Source organism: Mesocricetus auratus, unplaced genomic scaffold, assembly GCF_017639785.1.
Source record: "Mesocricetus auratus isolate SY011 unplaced genomic scaffold, BCM_Maur_2.0 Super-Scaffold_6731, whole genome shotgun sequence".
NCBI classification, from domain to species: Eukaryota; Metazoa; Chordata; class Mammalia; order Rodentia; family Cricetidae; genus Mesocricetus; species Mesocricetus auratus.
In genome coordinates, this window is record NW_024429185.1 from 5,391,282 (window position 1) to 5,409,884 (window position 18,603).

Sequence of the window (18,603 nt, forward strand, 5' to 3'; positions counted from 1 at the left end):
ATTGACATTAACACACACACAGAGAGCACAGAATCTCTGATGCGCAACATTTTAGATATACCGTATCTTTAGAATCGGCATCTTGGTAGCAATCATCTATTCTCCCCTCCTGGTAGCTACGGGACAGAGTACCAGGCTGAATGGCAGGAGAACAGAGGAAAGAAGGGCGAGAAGGCCATCTTCTACTGAAGTAATGCTGCTTTTTTAGGGAACTCCCTACTCAGACAGACAAGTTTGAATGCTTCTATGTGGGTAGATGTAGACGGAGGTCACGAGACTAGGAAGGGGAACACGGGTGAGGAAAGGGGAGTCGAGGGAGGGAGAGAGGGTAATAGAGACTGTGGGGACAGAGACAGAGGCTGCGGGGGTGGAAGCGCACCAGCGGGCAGGTGGATGGTGCAGGATCAACAAAGGCACACTCTGTTAGATGCCATCAGGAAACCTAATACCCTGAGTGGTAACTTGAGATGGAAAAATGTTAGGAAAACTGACAAGTATTTATGCTACCTTTAGTGTGCACGAGGGCAGAGATAAATATGGCCGTGTGGGGCCTCACTTCTATACACAGGGGAGAGAAGGAACAAGACTAGACACACCGAGAGTCACCCAGAAAGTGAGACCCTTGGGGAGGAAATGAACTGTAATCTCACAGCCACGGGACACAGCAAGATGTGGATCGGCAGTGGGCTAGCCCCCAAGGAGCACAACACACCTCTTACGCTAAGACCAGCTTGCAACAATCCCACCCTGCAGAGACACAGCGGCCGGAAATGCCTGTCACTCTACCTGGTAGATGATCATATCTGTGAGGAAGATTCTTAGCCATAGCCAGGTGTCCGTCTTCCAAGCCAAACATATTCTTGTAAATTCTGTGTGAGAGTTTGAAAGCAAATTCACCTCAAACTGGTGAACACAGAAGCAACAGTGATAAAAACACTCAAATTAATAAGAGATGGATGGTTACTTTCACCGATACTCCAGAAATTCTGGTAGGCAGTAAGGCCAGGGACACTCCGCTGATATGCAAGGATTCTTTCTCACAAGTTATTTATTTCAGGTACGCATGTGCACCGCGGCACAGGTGTGGAGTCACAGCACACCTGGCAGGAGTCAGTTCTCTCCTTCCGCCATGGGACTCCCAGGTGCCTTTACCTTACCCACTGGGCCATCTCACCAACCCACAAGAAGGATTCTATACACAACATTTGTAAGTATGCATTATATGCCAAGAACCACACTTTCCATGCATTACTCCATGCATTTTTTTAAAAACAGGGTCTTATGTAGTCCCAGCTGTCTGCCCATTTATCTTTTTTAAAAAAGGTCGATTTATGACTAAAAAAATTTCTTCCAAAATAGTCACGTACATATCCACTATAAATACAACAAAAGAAACAGGCTATATTCCCTTAGAAAAGATAACACATCTGACAAGGGGCTGTCTGGCTATGTGATAGGAGGCCAAAGGATGCATGCCTAACGGAATTAATGGGCCCTGATTTCACAGGAAAGCAAACACAATTGGTTAGCAAAGCAGAGGTTGAGTCCTAGAAATCAGGCCCATGAATCGTTAATGTCTTCATTCAAAACGTGAAGTGGTGCATACTTCTGACTCCAGCACTTGGGAGGCAGAGTCAGGAGGATCTGAGTTCTAGGCCAGTCTGGTTTGCACAGGAAGTTCCAGGCCAGTCAGAGTTTTATACTGAGATACTGTTTCAAAAGAAAGCAGGCTTTCTCCATTTCCAAGCTGAAGGCAGACAAAGGCCACATTGCCTTCTGTACTGCAGAATACAGGCAGCTTGAGGGGCAGTACAAACACAGGGACACACACCAAATGCCCAAACCCCAATGGTCTGGAGGAACTCAGAGATTAATGGTTAACTGAATAGATTTCCTGATCAAAAAAAGAATCCTATAAAGCAACTGAATGCCTAGACCTGATTCAATAAGCTCTGAGAGCTGACATTTCAAATACCTCAATGATCTTTTAGAGTTGATTGTATATGAATAAGCGGTGTCAATGACAAGCACACACTCACCTTTGTCAAGGAATTCCAGGGAGTAGAGCAGCTCCCAGCTCTCCCTGGCCAGTTTGAAGCTCTCTAGCACTTCGATGGAGTTGCTGAGCTCAGATTTATTGACAACAATGTGCCGGTTTCTTCCCTTTCCTGAACATTCTTCATCATCTGAACTCTGCTTGTGGGACGGGAAGAGCAAGATTCACTGGAGGTGATAAATGCCATCACAGACTGAAACATTATTTATCATTGTCATGGACACCGCCCTCTATGGCTTTTATGTCAAAGAACATTACATGTGCACAGCTTTTCTAATTGAACATTGATCTCCAAGGATCGATATATGATTTTCATCTATATCGATCATCATGCTGTCAAGTTGTACCTTTAAAATGAAGTTGGTTGGTTTCTTATAAGCTCAAAACATGTCATTTTAATCAAAGAAAATCAAAACAGATTCTTACACTGAGAGATACTGTGAGAGTGGCACTCACTTTAGTTTCTCATTGCCTTAGTATGTGACTGCCACACATCAGAATAAGCAGAAGTCTGAGTTCCCTAAGACACAGAAGCAGCAGTCCGTGAGTGCCCAGGGCCACATCCATACCACCATCAGCTCTGCTGCTGAGGTGAGCCTGAATGTTTTACAGTAAAACTACTCTTCATTTCATGTCATACAAAGTCAAAAAAGCAAGAGAGATGCAGACAAAGGTCACTGTCATAAATGCCATTGGGCATGTCTAGAGATGCTGCCAAAACAGTCAAGGTGAAACAGGTCACCGAGCTTCATGCTGTCAAAAATTTCTTCAGTCGTTCTACTCAACTCACTTTGCCGTGTCCATACCCCAGTTAAATCACCACTAGCTTTCAGCACACTGACGTCATTACAGGATGGACAGAGGCTTCAGTGAAGCACCTCACCCCCAGCTGACGTCACATAAGATGCTCTGCCTTGGATGCCTTCTTTCATCAAGATTTATTCACATTATTTTCGATTATGTAGAAGTTCATTCTGCGGGTGAGTATGTGCTAGTGAGCACAGGAGCTCTCAGATGGCAATGAGTTCTCCAGGTCCATGGTGAGATAGTTATGACTGGCCTGATGTGGGTTGTGGGAACTGACCTCGGGTCCCTGGAAGAGCATCAAGTGCTATTAACCACTGAGCCATCTGTCCAGTCCCAGGCACCTCCTTCCTAACAGCCTTCCTTCCCGTCTTCAGACTGCAGTGTCCTCCTGCTGCCTCTTGTACCTGGAGAATCTATCCTACCACTTATCCACCATAGGAATGACACACGCACAATCGACTGGACAGCCTGTTTCGTCAGTTCCTTTCATACCAAGCAGCAGCGAACCAGGACCTATGTTACAACCTATGAAAGACAGTGCTGCTTCCAAATTAGGTCAGACACTTATCAAAGAACCCCAATTTGGGGGAAGACTGTATGGCATTCCAAACAGCTTGCAAAAGTTTGAAAACTCCATCTTCAAATACATATGGCCATCGAGGCTCTGACAGGGAGCTCTGAGGCAACAGTCAGAACTGACGGGAACACACAGGCGTGTGCCCAGAAGGAGAGGACCACCATTTGGTCAGCTCCCAGGCACATGATATGAGCTCTTCAGTGAGGCTGAGCAGAGAACTCTTCTAAAGCTTGATGAAAGCCTTCCTGTATCTTGTAGGGCTGACAAGGCTGCGCTTCCCACCCTGAGGCCAACATCTATCACAGCGTCTTACTCCAGCCAACAGTTCCCAGGTGGTTCTGTACAGTTAAGCAATACCCATCAGTCAAAACATGGGTAAGTAACTCAAAACAGGGTTCATAGACCTGGACACTCCCAGGCTCCTGGGCTGTTCTGTCTGGTTTAAGATGTTCGGCACTATCCCTGGCCGCTACTCACCAGATGCCAATTATCAAACTCTCCTCACAGAACCACAGCTGTGACAATCAAAAATGTCTCCAGACATTGTCAAATGAACCGTCAAGGGAGAAGGGGTGAAAAACTTGCCCCACTGAGGGCAACTAACTTATACTTAGTTATACTGTCATTTAATAAGCTTCACTATTTTAGCACCAAAATCACATTTTACAAAGCTTCATCTCTGGCAAATGACACACACAATCTGATAGTAATTAAGTGAAAGGGTTACCATCGTTTTCTCTCTCCCCTCAGCTAGTTTCCTCTTCTTGTGTATGTGTTTACTGCGATCGACTTCTACATCACCATACACATTGGCCACATCTTCCAGAAGAACCAGTGGAACCTGGCTTGGGGCGTTAGGACCTACACAAGGGAAGACACACACAGACATTAAAAATGAAGTAAGAAAAAGAGTAGTGAGTATGAGCAGGAAGTAGGTCAAGTGCCATATGAAAATAAAGCTCATACAAAAATACACCCGGTGTGATCCTGACTAGGTCAACAAGAACATACACACCCGTGGGAAGAAAGGCCATATGAATTTATACCGAATGGTTTATACATATTGAAAATGAATGGCTGTTCCTTCTTTGCATCTGTTCTTATGCATAGTCTGTGTTTAAACAAGGACCATGAAGTATAAAATGAACACGAACACTACACGCACATCATAATCACATGCTTCAAATAAAAACACAACATGTGAAAAGCCATAGGTCAACACGCAATGTATATTAACATATAGTTTACTTAAATCTTTTGTCTATTGTACTGTCTTCATAAAATCTACATTTTAGAGTTTTTTCTTGATTTTGCATTTTTCACCTTTTGAGAGAGGGTCTTATGTATAGCCCAGGCCTGGCCTCAAACTTAGTATGTAGCCAAGGCTGTCCTTGAACTCCTTATCCTCCTTTCTCATTCTCCAGAGTGTTGATTTCCTTTTCAGACAGAGGCATTCAGTATCCCTGTTTAGTTTTATATGACCACTATAGGTCTTAATAGAGGAATTCCTAGTAAGAAATATTTACATACAAGCTTAATCCAAACCAAATTAAGTTATCAATGACAGAGAGCACCGGTGGTAACCTACAACTTTATGTTGCCCCAGCAACGGTGAGAGAGAGCAGACTACTGTAAAACACTTCCATCATCATCTCTGCACTGCGCTAATCTGCTGGGTTGCACACAGGAGCGTGTGAGCTAACCTTGGAAGAGAGATGGCTGTATGCTGCTGATGTACTGGAACGCACTCTTGAAGAAGACGAGCATCGTGGAGTACAGCACTTGGTTTTTATAGTTGGCGTGAGCTTCGTTGTCGAAGCTGTTCATGTACCTGCAGAGCTCCTTCATCCGGTGCAGTATGTCACTACAGCTTCTGGGGTGGGGGTGGGGGGGGACGGACACAAACCACCTGTCAGTGGAAGGTGACAGAAGAGCTCCCGGGGGAAGCATTGCACTTACCAGGCAGCTGCAGGTAGCTGGGTACGTAAACGTCTGCGGTTTTAAGTGAAAGGAAACTTAAGAAAGTATTTCATGTGCATTGCTGTTTTGCCTACACATATGTGCATGAAGGGGTCAAGTCCCTGGGAGCTGGCATTGTAGACATGTGAGTTGTCATGTGGATGCTGGGAATTGAACAGGGTTCTCTGGGAGATCAGCCAGTGCTCTTAACTGCCAGGCCATCTCTCCAGCCCCGTAAAAATTACTTTAAATGAACAAATTCATATATGTTGTGGCAATCTAACACAGTATATTATAAAAGCAGGGTAGTTAACATTTCTAGCTCCTTACACATTAAAAAAATTACATATATTCACAAATGCCCAGTGCAATGTTTTAATACATGTGTACCATGTGCAGATCAAATCAGACAATTAAGTTTCTTTTTGAGACAGGGTTTACTATTATAGACCTGGCTAGTCTAGAACACACTATGTAGACCAACTTGGCCTCGAACTCAAATACATCTACCTGGTCTGAGTGCTAGGGTTAAAAGTGTGTGCCACCAGACCTGGCCCTTAGGTAACTTTCTGCCTTCATACCATTAGTTTGGAAACTTCAAGTTCCTCTAATCAAATTATGTAAATTAAGTATATAATAAGCGATTATAGGGTTGTGGCTGTAGTTCAGCACTGGAGAATTTGCCTGGCATGAGCAAGATCCTGGGCTCAAGCCTCAGCATCACACACAGGGAAGTTATTGTGTACCACCTTCCGCTCTACAGAACACCAGGAGTTATTTCTCTGTGGCAATTACATTGGGACATGCTAGCTAATGTTTCGCTACTTCCCTCCCCACCACCATTCACAGGCACAATCAATCGCCATTCTACATTATAAATGGCATTATTGACCTCCATTCGAGAGGGACCATGGTGAACTTGCCTGGGTCTGACTAACTTCACTTAAGTCATCTAGGCCCATTCATTTTGCCAAAAATGATGTAATACTATGTTTTATGGTTGAATAACATTGTTATCTATATCACTCACAGTTCCAGTATCCATTCATGGGCATCTAGATTGATTCCATATCACAGCTACTAGAAATAGTACATTAACCAATATAAATATACAGATGTCTCTTTGATATGCTGGATTATTAGGCAGATCTTCTGTCAAATTTTGTGGACCCTACACACTATTTTGCATAATAGCTGAACTAATTTACACTCCTATCAACAACAGTTCAGTGTTGGTTTCTCTCTATCCCAAGAATTTATTGCTTCGCATCTTTTCATCATTGTGCTAGCCACTTAAGTTCTTCTGAGACACGTTTATTCATATTAAAGTTATTCTTTATTGTTTGCACTATTGGTAAATCCCCCTTCTGACCAGGAGCTACCAACAAAGAAAATCTCATGACAGAAGCAAGTCAAGTTAACTTCTCCTTTCTCTGCATGGATAAGATAGGATCAAGTTCTCAACATCATCTTTTTTACATTTATCTTTTACTGTTTTTGTGTTTTTTTTAAAAAATAAGGTTTCTCTGCAAAGCCCTGGCTACTGAGCTCCAGAGGTCCGCCTGTCTCTGCTTCCCCAGTTCTGGGATTAAACGTGTGCGCCATCACACTCAGCACTGTCTGACTTATTTTAATGTGTGCCTGTGATATGTAGTAGCAATTTATTCTGCCGAAAGATCTGAGGCTTTAGGGTGTGGCTTCGGTGTACAGATGTGATCCCATATAAGGATGGTGGGTCTGGCTTGCTCATGCCGCGCACGCTCTCTCTCTCTCTCTCTCTCTCTCCCTCCCTCCCTCCCTCCCTCCCTCCCTCCCTCCCTCTCTCTCTCTCTCTCTCTCTCTCTCTCTCTCTCTCTCTCGGGTGACAGTCTGAGTACCCTGCATTGCAGCATCCTGCGCTTCCAGGGGCAGAGGGCCCCAGCGGCTGTTTACCTTCATTGTGTGAGCGCTCCCCAAATAAATATCTGGTATTCTTTATTTGGGCACTCGTGGACTTCCTGTTGGGTGCCAAATGAGGGTGGATTAAGGAAGTCCACGGATGCCTGACTGAAAGGATGGCAGATATTTATTTGGGGAGCACCGATGGTGTGGCACGCTTTCGTGTGCTGAGGTGTGGCACCGTGTATGGTGTACTAGAGTCATGTGAGTGCATGTGTAGTTGCCCTTCACCGCCCTCACCGTTACTTATTGAGAAAAGTGCTCTCTCTGAAGCCAGAACAAGCCAGTCAAGCTCATCTAGATGGCCAGCTTGCCCCAAAAATTCCATCTCTGCCTCCCGAGTGCTGGGATCACAGGCAGCTGTCACAACTCCCCTGCTCCAGTCTTGCTCCTCACGTGGGCAAGCACTTCATGCACTGAGCACTCTGCCCTCCCCACTCAATACTATTTTACGACTTTACCCCTCAGTAGGAATCTTTGCATAAGATGAAAAAGTACTCTCTTCTCTTGCAGAAATGGCGACTGCAACAAAATCCCATCCCCCAAAGAAGTGGATCTATGCATGATATGATTTTTTTGGTTTTTCGAGACAGGGTGGGTTTCTCTGTGTAGCTTTGGAGCCTGTCCTGGAACTTGCTCTGTAGACCAGGCTGGCCTCGAACTCAGAGATCCGCCTGCCTCTGCCTCCCGACTGCTGGGATTAAAGGCATGCGCCAACGCCCGGCTCTGATTTTTTTAAAATGGTTTGTTTTCTACAAGGATTCTGAGATGACACAAGCAAGGATTTCATAAGCAATTCTGGAAATAAACTATTCATTACCGTCTCCCTTTGTCCATCTGCCATTCACATCTCATTCCAACAACATTGAGAATCTTAAACAACCTCTCCCAAGGGTCTACAATCTGGGATGATTTCTCAGTCAGTCCTTCTATTATGTACTTCTGAGAGTTACGTTTACTGGGCGACATTAAATCAGATGTATCTTGTGCACCTGAAACATGAGAAAAAGGAACCCACAATTAATATCACTACTTATTTATCTTATTTATACGGTATTTGACAGAGGGAAAAAATCATTCAAAAGACAAAAGTACTGACCTAATACATCACAATAGGAGAAAAAAGCTCATAGGAATATATATAAAAAAGCAAAACAGCCGGGCATTGGTGGCGCACACCTTTAATCCCAGCACTCGGGAGGCAGAGGCAGGCGGATCTCTGTGAGTTCGAGGCTGGGCTGGACTGACAGCCTCCAAAACAATACAGAGAAACCCTGTCTTGTAAAACCAAAAAAAAAAAAAAAAAAAAAAAAAGCAAAACAGAACAAAAAACAGTGCTTCAAGCTCCAATTCTTATTAATTACATAGTGGAAGCAGACATCTGGACCCTCACTCAAAAGGCAAAGCACTGGCTGGCACATTAGTCCCACAGGGCCCTCAAAGGGGTCCCCTCAATGGTGTAACTGCTTGCACACCTGGGGCCTGTAAGGTCAAGGGAACTGTAAAGCTCCTGTCACCCATGAACAAAGAGCTACAGAAAAGGGGAAGCTGCAAAGAACCCCAGGACAGCTCACAGTGAAGGCTGTAGAAGCCTCAACGGCCCCCCACAAAGTTTAGAAACAGAGACCAACACCCAAAGGCCCTCAATAGAGCAGAATTCAAGAAATGCTTAGAAGTAAATCAGAGATTAAAAAATAGGCCAGCAAAGCACCAAGGGCAGTCCTGGGAAGGTGACAGTCCCCAAGCACCAGGCAGGCCCTTCAGGCAGGATCTGGCCAGTGGTACCGGGGGCTACAGACCCAAGAGGACAGGACCTGGGGTTGGAGGACAGTCAGGTGCAGATCATGGTACATTTATGCCTTTGTTGTTTTGTAAAGAAGAGCTGGTTAATGAGGGACATCGTTTGGGTGGTTCTCTCACTCTCTCTTTTTTCTTTTTGGTGTGAGAAAGCTTTATTTTCCATAATTCATAAAATTCTAATTAAAATATAATTACATTATTTCCCCCTTCACATTCCTTCCCCTACTCCAACAAAAGTTTAAAGCATGAAAAAAATTCCTAGAGAAAATATTATAAAGATACAAATTATTTTTCCAGCTACGCAATATGTTTTAAGTAAAAAGAATCAAAAAGGTTTTCAAAAATATCAAAAGGTTGAAAGTTCCAGTAGCAATTCATTAAGAAAGAAATTTTTAATAATCCTTATGTGGGCTGAGTCTACAGCAATTGTAAGTCCACAGCTGCATGCAGTGAATCGAGCTCTACACTTCCCCTGAACCCCCAACCCAGTCAATTTTCAGTCCAGCAAGCACTGCCTATGGCAAGTGCCGATAAACAGGTGTCTCATACAATGTTCTCTTACCATACATTCTCTGTTTAGGAATGCGGAGATACACATATACCAAGTGCTACGGCTGCCTACAGTATTCAGTACAGTAACTGTACAGCTTTGTACCCGATGTGTTGAGGAATATTCCTTTACACTGTGAAGAGGTGTCTTTGCCAAGGCACCTTCTGATTGGTTTAATAAAGAGCTAAATGGCCAATAGCTAGGCAGGAAGAGGTTAGGCGGGACTTCCAGGCAGAGACAGAAAAAGAGGAGATGAATGTACACAGAGAGGAAACAGGAGGTGCAAGATGGAAAAGAGGTAAAAAGCCACGAAGCAAACCACAGATTAATATAAACGGGTTAACTTAAGTTGTAAGAGCTAGTGGGACAAGCCTAAGCTAGAGGCTGAACTATCATAATTAAGAAGTTTCTGTGTCATTCTTTTGTGAGCTGGCAGCCCAGAGAAAAATACAACATACGGCATCCCATGTGGGGGCTCGGATTTCCAAGCACAGAGCCTGAGAAAGCAGAGAAAAATTCTGGACCAGAAGCTGAATGTAGTTCCTAGTCCTGCAGGTTCTCAGGCAGGCTAGTGCTTGACAGCATACAGAGGCATGGCTACCAGCTGCTGTCTGTGGGCTGGAGTCAGCCATCAGCGCCATGTGCTAAGCTGACTAGTGCAGCAGCTAACAGGGCAGTTTAAGATTTATCTCACATGGAGGAGGGAGGGGAGAGCCAGGAAAAAGGGACAGGGAGAAGAGGAGGGGAGAGGAGGACATGGGGGAGCAGCAAGGTTGAGTTGGGGAAAGAATAGAGGAGAGCAGGATGAAATATACCATAATAGAGGGAGTCATTCTAGGTTTGAGGGGAGATCTGGCATTAGTGAGATCTCCAGAGATCTACAAGGAGGACACCAACTAGCAAACTAAGCAGTAGTGGAGATACTACCTTAAATGCTCCTCCCTGATAATGATTTTGATGACTATCTTATATGCCATCCTAGAACCTCCATCCAGTGACTGATGGAAGCAGAAGCAGATACCCACAGCTAAACACTGAACTGAACTCCTGGAACCCTGTGTCAGAGAGAGTGGAGTGATGAGCAAAGGGGCCAAGACTGGGCTAGTGAAACCCAGAGAAACAGCTGACCTGACAAGGGGGAGTCATGTTAGATACACTTCCAAGTTTAAACAGATATATTTTAGATAGATAGATGGTCTTCAAACACTTCAGAGACCTACAGAATATGACACTTAAGATGTTTTTAATAACCTAAGGCTTTTCATGACAGTGAAACAAGTCTGCTCCTGGCAGCACCAATCTACTTCATAATAGGATGGCGGGCATTTAACAACCTCCACATAGAGTATGCTTTCATTTTTGGCAAGATTACCCACTGGACAAAGAAACTGCCCTTGCCTCAAGTGCTGACAGAATGCTGTGCAAACTGGACAAGCAGGACACAAAAGAAAGCCACTGCCAAACTTTGCCAAGGTAGGAAAGTCCTTCAAAATTCCTGCTTCATAGAAAAATCTGTCATATATTTTAGACCTGCAGGCCAAAGATGGACTCCCTAATGTTACAGAGGAACCTTGGGGTGACTGTCCATGCAGCCAGATCGCTGTCGTTTCTTAGCTTTGGAAGTTGTTTGCTCTGTACTTCTCGTTTATTCAAGTACTATTTCATCCTTTTTGGGTCCCTGATAGAGTTGAAGATGAGATAGTTATAGTTACAGTTTTCTTTTGTTTCAGAAAAGAAACTTACAAAAGAGATATAAAATGTAAAAGGTTGAGAGATACAAAGGCTTAAGTTGTACATCTAAGAAAATGTTTTAAGATCTAAAAAGGTATTTCTCCAAATTTTACAACTATATATGGACTGAAAACTGTAAAAGTAATTTTTTTTTCGAGACAGGGTTTCTCTGTATTGTTTTGAAGGCTATCTTGGAACTCTTTCTGTAGACCAGGCTGGCCTCGAACTCACAGAGATCCGCCTGCCTCTGCTTCCCGACTGCTGAGATTAAAGGCGTGCACCACCAACGCCCAGCGTAAAAGTAATTCTTACTTGAAAATTGTTCTTATTATACACAGTTTTACTTTGTTAAAGTCAAAGCCTTCCCTTTTTATTTGGAACATACCTGATAATTGTTCTTTCTTTCTTTCTTTCTTTTTGGTTTTTCAAGACAAGGTTTTTTTCTCTGTATTGCTTTGGAGGCTGTCCTGGCACTCGCTCTGTAGACCAGGCTGGCTTCAAACTCACAGAGATCCGCCTGCCTCTGCCTTTCAAGTGCTGGGATTAAAGGCGTGCACCACCAATGCCTGGCTTTGATAATTGTTCCTATTGTATACAGTTTTATTGTGTTTGAGTTAAACCCTATCCTTTTTATTTAGACAAAAAGGGGGAAATGTAGAATATTCCTTTACACTGTGAAGATGTGTCTTTGCCAAGGATCTTTCCAACTGGTTTAATAAAGAGCTGAATGGCCAATAGTTAGGCAGGAAGAGGTTAGGTGGGATTTCCAGGCAGAGAGAAAAGAAGATGAGTCTTGGTGCTGAAGAGACACCAGAGATGAGAGGAAGCAGGACATGCAGGAGAAGAGGTAAAAGTCACGAGCCATGAGGAAGCACATAGATTAATAGAAATGGGTTTATTTACATTATAAGAACTAGTTAGAAACAAGACTAAGCTAAGGCAGAGCTTTCATAATTAAAAATAAGTCTCTGTGTCATGATTTGGGGGCTGGTGATCCTGCCACACCTATGGGTACTAAGCAATACCATATAGACTTAAGGAGTGGGCTATACCATCTAGCTCGGTATACCTAGGATATTCACATAGTAAAATCGCTAACAGCACATGTGCAAGAGAACTGTTCTGACTTTGCCCCAGGATTCATGATTGGTGACTGTTCAAAGTGGCTTCTGAGCTACAGCACCTGTGTGGCATTCAAGGTGACCGTATGATGCTTAGGAACTGGACTATTTCAATCAAGGGGTAGAACTCATGACAGGCAAATCTCAACTCCTGATTATATGTATTATATATTGTTATTTATATGTTATATATACATATTTTTCTTCCTAGAGGCATCTATCAAACTAGTACACATCCAGAGAAGGTCAATCGATCTAGCAAAGGACAAAGCCAGTCTGAGCAGGTGTGGGATGCTACCACTCACCTTGATGTTGATTTTCCAACTGTGTGGACCGAGTGACATAGTTGATGTAAAATTCAGCTGCTTTGTTCAAGTATTTATATAACAAATTGGCAGGCAATCGAACATCATGGTTGTTGATTATTAGAGGAAGGACATCGCAAACTGTTGAAAGGAAAAAACAAACTGTTCAGCCGTTTGCACTAGGGTTCTGACAGAAACGAATTCATTTTCCAGTTCACTGAATGTAGCATCTAAAATATATAGGGGGAAATCACTCTGGCACATCTGTTTAAACCAGCTGTTCAAGAGGACATCAGTGGAGGGAATATGCCTGTGGATCTGACACCACGACTAGAGATCTGCTGGCCCTGGGAGGAGGCTCGAGTGTCCATGATTATGCTTCACACACACACACATCCTATACATGTTCTATCAGAGGTCACAAATGTCAAATAACACACAATTAAGAGTCGCTTTAAATGCTTTACAGCTAAAAGCAGGATTAAGTTTCACAACATAAAAAGTTCCTATGCTGTGTACAAGAGATCTTACTCCTGATGTGACAATCCCAGAGATTTCCCTTGCCCCAAAGAAACAACACGAAACACAGTGTTTCTTACCAAACAGCTTTCGGAAGCAGTTAACCGGGGACTCCTGCTCTTCAATGGTCTCAGCTTCCAGAAGTGCCTCCCCAAGGCCAACCTGTTTAAAGACAAGCGTGCACGGTGTAAGAATCACAGGGGGCGACAGCATTCTTTGTCAGAGAGATTTCCTAAAGAAGCAAGCAAATCTGCTTTAAAGACTGGAAACACCAGAATACATCAGCGACATTGCCCAGAAGATCAAGTTCACTGACTACCTGTCCACTCTGGTCCCACTTACCCAGGAACTAGCGAAGATAGAGGGCTAACAAAATGTCTATAGAAACTCCAGTATGACAGTGGAGGAACAGCACAGATGACAGCTGGAGAGATTGTCTAAGAAACTGGAAACCTACACTACACTCTGCCAAGATGTACAGAATGATAACACTTACTCTCAAGAGACCCCAACAGACAATCACACAGTTTGGGAAGCACTGGGCAAAAATGTGGGAGTTTCACTGTCAACTTCCCCCCACCAGTGTTATGGCAGAGCAAAAGGTCTCTTATCAAAATCCACCCACCATTCTATTCTCTTTTCAATACGGTAGTCTCACTGGAACAGCGCAAAAGATCACGACACACAAAAAGACACCACAACGATCAAAAAAATGTAAGGTCCAGATTCGTATCCACTGAAGACCTCAGAATGTGTCTGTATATAGTCATACATGGCAGTTTCATCACAGAGTATATTATCACAAACCAGATGGCCATGTTGCCACTGGACAGCAGAACCTCACAGGACCACTATCATGTACAGAGTCCATTGCTGACCAAACTCTCTTTGAGAGCTGCATGACGGCACAGCTCTCCTTTTAAAGAAGAATCTGTCTATGTAGATAAAAACATGAGGTCATTTTAGAGTCGGCCAGATGCAGTGACTGGCATCCGTGAAGAATGTCAAGTACAGACAGAGACACACAGAGGGAAGGGCCATGTGACATCAGAGCTATGAACTGGAGTGATACAGCAGCTAGCTGTCACCACGGAAGGAATGTGTCCTAGGGCCTCTAGCAGGAACACCTACTCCTTACTTTAGAATTGTAGTTTTCAGAATTGTGGACAAACATCCCACTTCTGGTGCTCTGTAATGACAGACATAGAAAACTAATAAAAGTATAAAAAAAGTTAGCTAGGCCTGACACCAGAAAACTGACCTGAAGAGGTAAGCAATTGACTTTAAGTAAAAAGAACCAATGACTTGAATCGACTACCCGCTGCCTACAGTAAGTTACTAAACATTGAGACCTCAGTTTCTCTAGGTCCCCAGCACCACCCACCAACACTTGCCAACAGCACTCACTAGTCCCCACACACTTAGAGAGCCGACAGATTCGATGGCACGACAGGGTTTGCAGGACAGGAACAGGAAGGCCTATCTGTTAAAACAATAAACTTTCAATTTATCTATTTAGGGGGAGACAAGAATATGCCGTGGCACTCAAGGGGAGGCCAGAGGACAACTTGCTGTAATCGGTTTCCTTCTTCCAGTACGTGGGACCCAGGGATGGGGTTCAGGGTGTCAGGCTTGACGGTAGGCACTTTTTCCACTGAGCCATCTGGTCAGCCCTCCGACGCCCACTTAGATTCAAACGCATTGCCAAACACAATGGAAATAAGTGACTGTCTACTGAATACCGCTGTCAAAATTCCAGGGACTATAAGTTTAGGTTGATGATGTCTAGAAATGGGTAACGAGTGCCAAGGAATCAACTGATCAGCCACTGCAGTCTTTTCTTAAGGAAAAGGACAGCATCCCCCTACCCCGTGTTGCACCACTGTCTCCGGGAAGCGCCTCAGAAGCAACAGCAGCATCTCTGATCGTTCCAGCGTGTTGAAGCATTGTTCCGTCACCTTCAGTAACATTTCACACTGGACCCGGCCCGGGAGAGTTTCAAATAAGCCTGTGAACAACATTTCACCCATAAAGTCTTTTTCATCAAGAAAAGGTTGACCTCAAAGAAATACGTAAGACATTCATAAAACTACAAACATGTAGAATTCACCTGCACGCTAGCAGACTTCTAAACTGCAGAGTACTTGGCATAAGATGTTTGCTGAATAATCTGGAGGTCTGATGACCCAGAAGCCAAGGATGACCTGTGGGATTCATCACCACAGAGCTAGCTACACTAAGATAAAGACAAGAACTTGCTTAAGTTCAAATGACCAAAACCATCTGTTTGCTAATTATCTAGGAACTGGAGGTCTTTGATTGGCTAAAGTTTGACACTTTTCTATTTTGTAAAGATCTGGTTTTATACAGATGTTTTCTGGTCATTGTAAAATATGTCCAAAATACAATCTCCTGATCTCATTGACAGACTATCATCCCATAAGAACACTTAACGTGTTCTAAGTGAATCCTGAAGGGACCAAGTGACATCACTGTGGACTTTCATTGCCTAGAATAAAACACACTATGACAGGTGTGACTGAGATGTCTGTGACAGACATGATATTACAGAAGTGATCATTTATAAACTATTCGACTGTTACTGTACTTACTCCTTAAAAACTGGGTTTGCTTATCCTGGGAATCGTTCCTCAGTGCTGATGTTATGATACTGATTTCTCTCCATACCACGGGCTGGTCTGGGAAATTCACAAACCTATTTTTAAAACAAATGCATTAAAAGTAAGATGTCATATTCAAAAAAGTAAGAATACCAGCATTTAGAGACAATCATTTTACTTTAGGTGAATGGTTATATACATCAGAATAAACCAAAATAAATATGCAAAAACAATCTATTAGTTAAAACAATTGGGAATACTCAGTCTTTAGAAGTTTTTATAAATGAAGAGGTAGGGTGTAGCTCAGTGGGTAGAGTGCTTTCTTGTCATACACAAAGCCCTGGGTTCTATCTCTGTGCCCCATAAACATGTGGTAGTGAATGCTTGTCATTTGGGAGATAAAGGCAAGAGGACCAGAAGTTCAAGGTCATCTTCAGCTACTTTGACAAATCTGAACCCATAGCAATCTGGGATACATGAGACCTGGCCTCAGAAAAAAAACAAAAGCAAGCTGAGAGCCACCATCCATCGTTTGCATGCACACTTTGACCACCAGCTCCTGCTGCAAGCTTTCCCCACCAAGGTGGACGGCATCCTTGAACCCGAGTCAGAACACACACCCTTCCTTCCCAAGTTGCTGTCTAGCAATCACAGCAGCAGGAAAAATAATACTCTGTCAAAAAACAAAAACAAACAAACAAACAAAAAAAAAAACAAAGGCAAATCATAGACCCCAGACCACCAAACAGAACAGTTACAGAGATTCTCAATGTTGGTGATAGCATCAGAGGCACAAACTTAAGAAACCACATAGCAAGATATGCCTTTCCCCATAACACAGGCCTGGTGTCATGCTATAGCTTGTGTCCCAGCTACAAAGGAGGCTAGCAGGTGGAGCATGTGAGTCTTTTGGGTTCAAAACCACCCTGGCCAATAAAGTGAGATTCCTGTGGTCTGGGAGAAAGAAAGGGGGAGGGGTGAGAAAGGAAGAAAGAAAAGGAGATAGAGATGATTATATAGAGTTGGTGAGAGTGTGGAAAACTGGCATTGTTATATATCAATTGTAGAAACGGATATTTAGGATATCTCTTTTAGAGAATACTTTGATGATGACATGTCCCATACCCTTTAGCCACAAATCAGAGACACCAAAATATGGATACAGAATTACTGACATTCCAAACATAATTTAAAACAAATGGAAACTAAATGCGCACCAAGAAAGGAGCGGCTGAGAAGCGCTACATGGGAATGAAGAACAACACCTATCTCTATAGGGTGGACATAGCAGGGTCCATCACAGCGGGTGCAGGAAGTAAGCCTCCGCGTGAGAGTAGATCGCCCTCACTCTGCCTGCTCCCCAGTGCATTCGTGTGTTTACACTGAGATGCGCAGAAACGCACAAAACTCTGGCTTGGTAGGGATTTCACATTTCATTCTACCAATTACTGTCCCAAAGCGTGCAATGAAGGTATGTTTCTTAAATAAACCACGGGATACAATTTTGGCATTAAAATACAAGAATAAGCTGACTCTGCAGAAGGTGTGTTGGCAATTAAGAAGGCTTGAGTACCAGGGACGCAGGGTCCCAACTCCTACCAATTGTTGATATCTGAAGAGCCCCCTTAGGAGGTCCACAAAAGGTCCTGGGAGGATCCCAAACAGTTAACTCACATGTCATACAGCAACCGCCCTGCAGTGGAAGTCCTCTCTGCATTCCGTTCGATGGTGTACATCTCATACTGAAACAAGGCAGACAGACCGGGTCACCACCTTCCACCGTGGTAGCTGGTCCAGCCCCAGCCCACCTGCAGAACAGCTCAGAGCTGGGTCTTCACCCAAAACACCCGCAAGGGCAAGGGGAGCCTGAGCACAAAGCATCCCCTGGTGGCCCAGAGCTCAGGAGTGGGACTCTGGGCTCACTCCATCCCCCGGGCTGCTGGGATCAACTGGGAGAACGTTTCCGAGCAGCAGGCACCGAACAGCCGGCTACCACCACCGTCAATGAATGAGTGGCCTGGGCCTAAACCAGCGTGTGGTCTCCGCCTTTGCAGGCGCTGGGGAGAAGGCTGGTCAACCGCGCAGAGTGGAGCAGCACAGGAGTGACTTGGGGAAGGAGGGAGGAGCGGCCGTGCACTGCGCCCAGGGCCACCCAGCTCAGCCAAAGCCTCCCTTCCGCGCGCGTGGGGACGCGCCGGCTCCGACTCACCTGGATGTTGAAGTCGGCCGGGTAGAGGCTGCGGGCCGTGATAAGCCATGCCTTGGCTGCCCACAGGTCCTGGGGCACCAGCTCTCGGGCTCGCTGCACCAGGAACTCACAGTCACCCTGGGCCGACATGACCCCGGCGACGAGCCCTTCCGGCAGCGGCCTCCCAAAGCGACGCCAACACCTCCCCTTCTCCCCCGCGGGCGGCCACTGCGCATGCCCGGAGGCCAGCCAACCACGCGGCGCGGCGGCTCTGCGGAGTCCTCTGCAAAGTGCGGAGAAGTGGATTTCCAGTTCTCGGATTGCCGTCCCGTGCGCCGGAGCCCGCAATCCGTGGCTCCAGGTTCTAGCGTTCTCCTTGGATCCTAAGCAAGGTTCTACGGATGCGGGACCACGCTGATGCCTGGCTGTGG

At 44.6% G+C, this 18,603-nt stretch overlaps 1 protein-coding gene across 10 annotated transcripts in view; it reads right to left on the reverse strand.

Moving 5' to 3' along the window:
* The window catches only part of Ints10 (integrator complex subunit 10), a 30,049-nt gene extending 11,653 nt beyond the window's left edge, over positions 1-18,396 (reverse strand). For 3 of the 10 annotated variants that reach the window (XR_002383860.2, XM_013117187.3, XM_021230192.2), the window contains exons 1-11: positions 18,194-18,396; positions 17,659-17,726; positions 15,976-16,079; positions 15,232-15,371; positions 13,444-13,525; positions 12,845-12,985; positions 8,158-8,329; positions 5,144-5,313; positions 4,168-4,301; positions 2,040-2,196; positions 787-869 (exon numbers count right to left, since the gene is read on the reverse strand). Coding sequence is in view for 9 of the 10 variants with exons in the window: in XM_013117187.3 (XP_012972641.1) it covers positions 787-869; positions 2,040-2,196; positions 4,168-4,301; positions 5,144-5,313; positions 8,158-8,329; positions 12,845-12,985; positions 13,444-13,525; positions 15,232-15,371; positions 15,976-16,079; positions 17,659-17,726; positions 18,194-18,322 (1,380 nt within the window). In the remaining variant the exon portion in view is untranslated. The remainder of the gene's footprint in view (positions 1-786; positions 870-2,039; positions 2,197-4,167; positions 4,302-5,143; positions 5,314-8,157; positions 8,330-12,844; positions 12,986-13,443; positions 13,526-15,231; positions 15,372-15,975; positions 16,080-17,658; positions 17,727-18,193) is intronic. The other 7 variants (XM_005075196.4, XM_021230191.2, XM_021230189.2 and 4 more) reach the window with 3 other exon arrangements.
* Between the last annotated feature and the right edge of the window lie 207 nt (positions 18,397-18,603).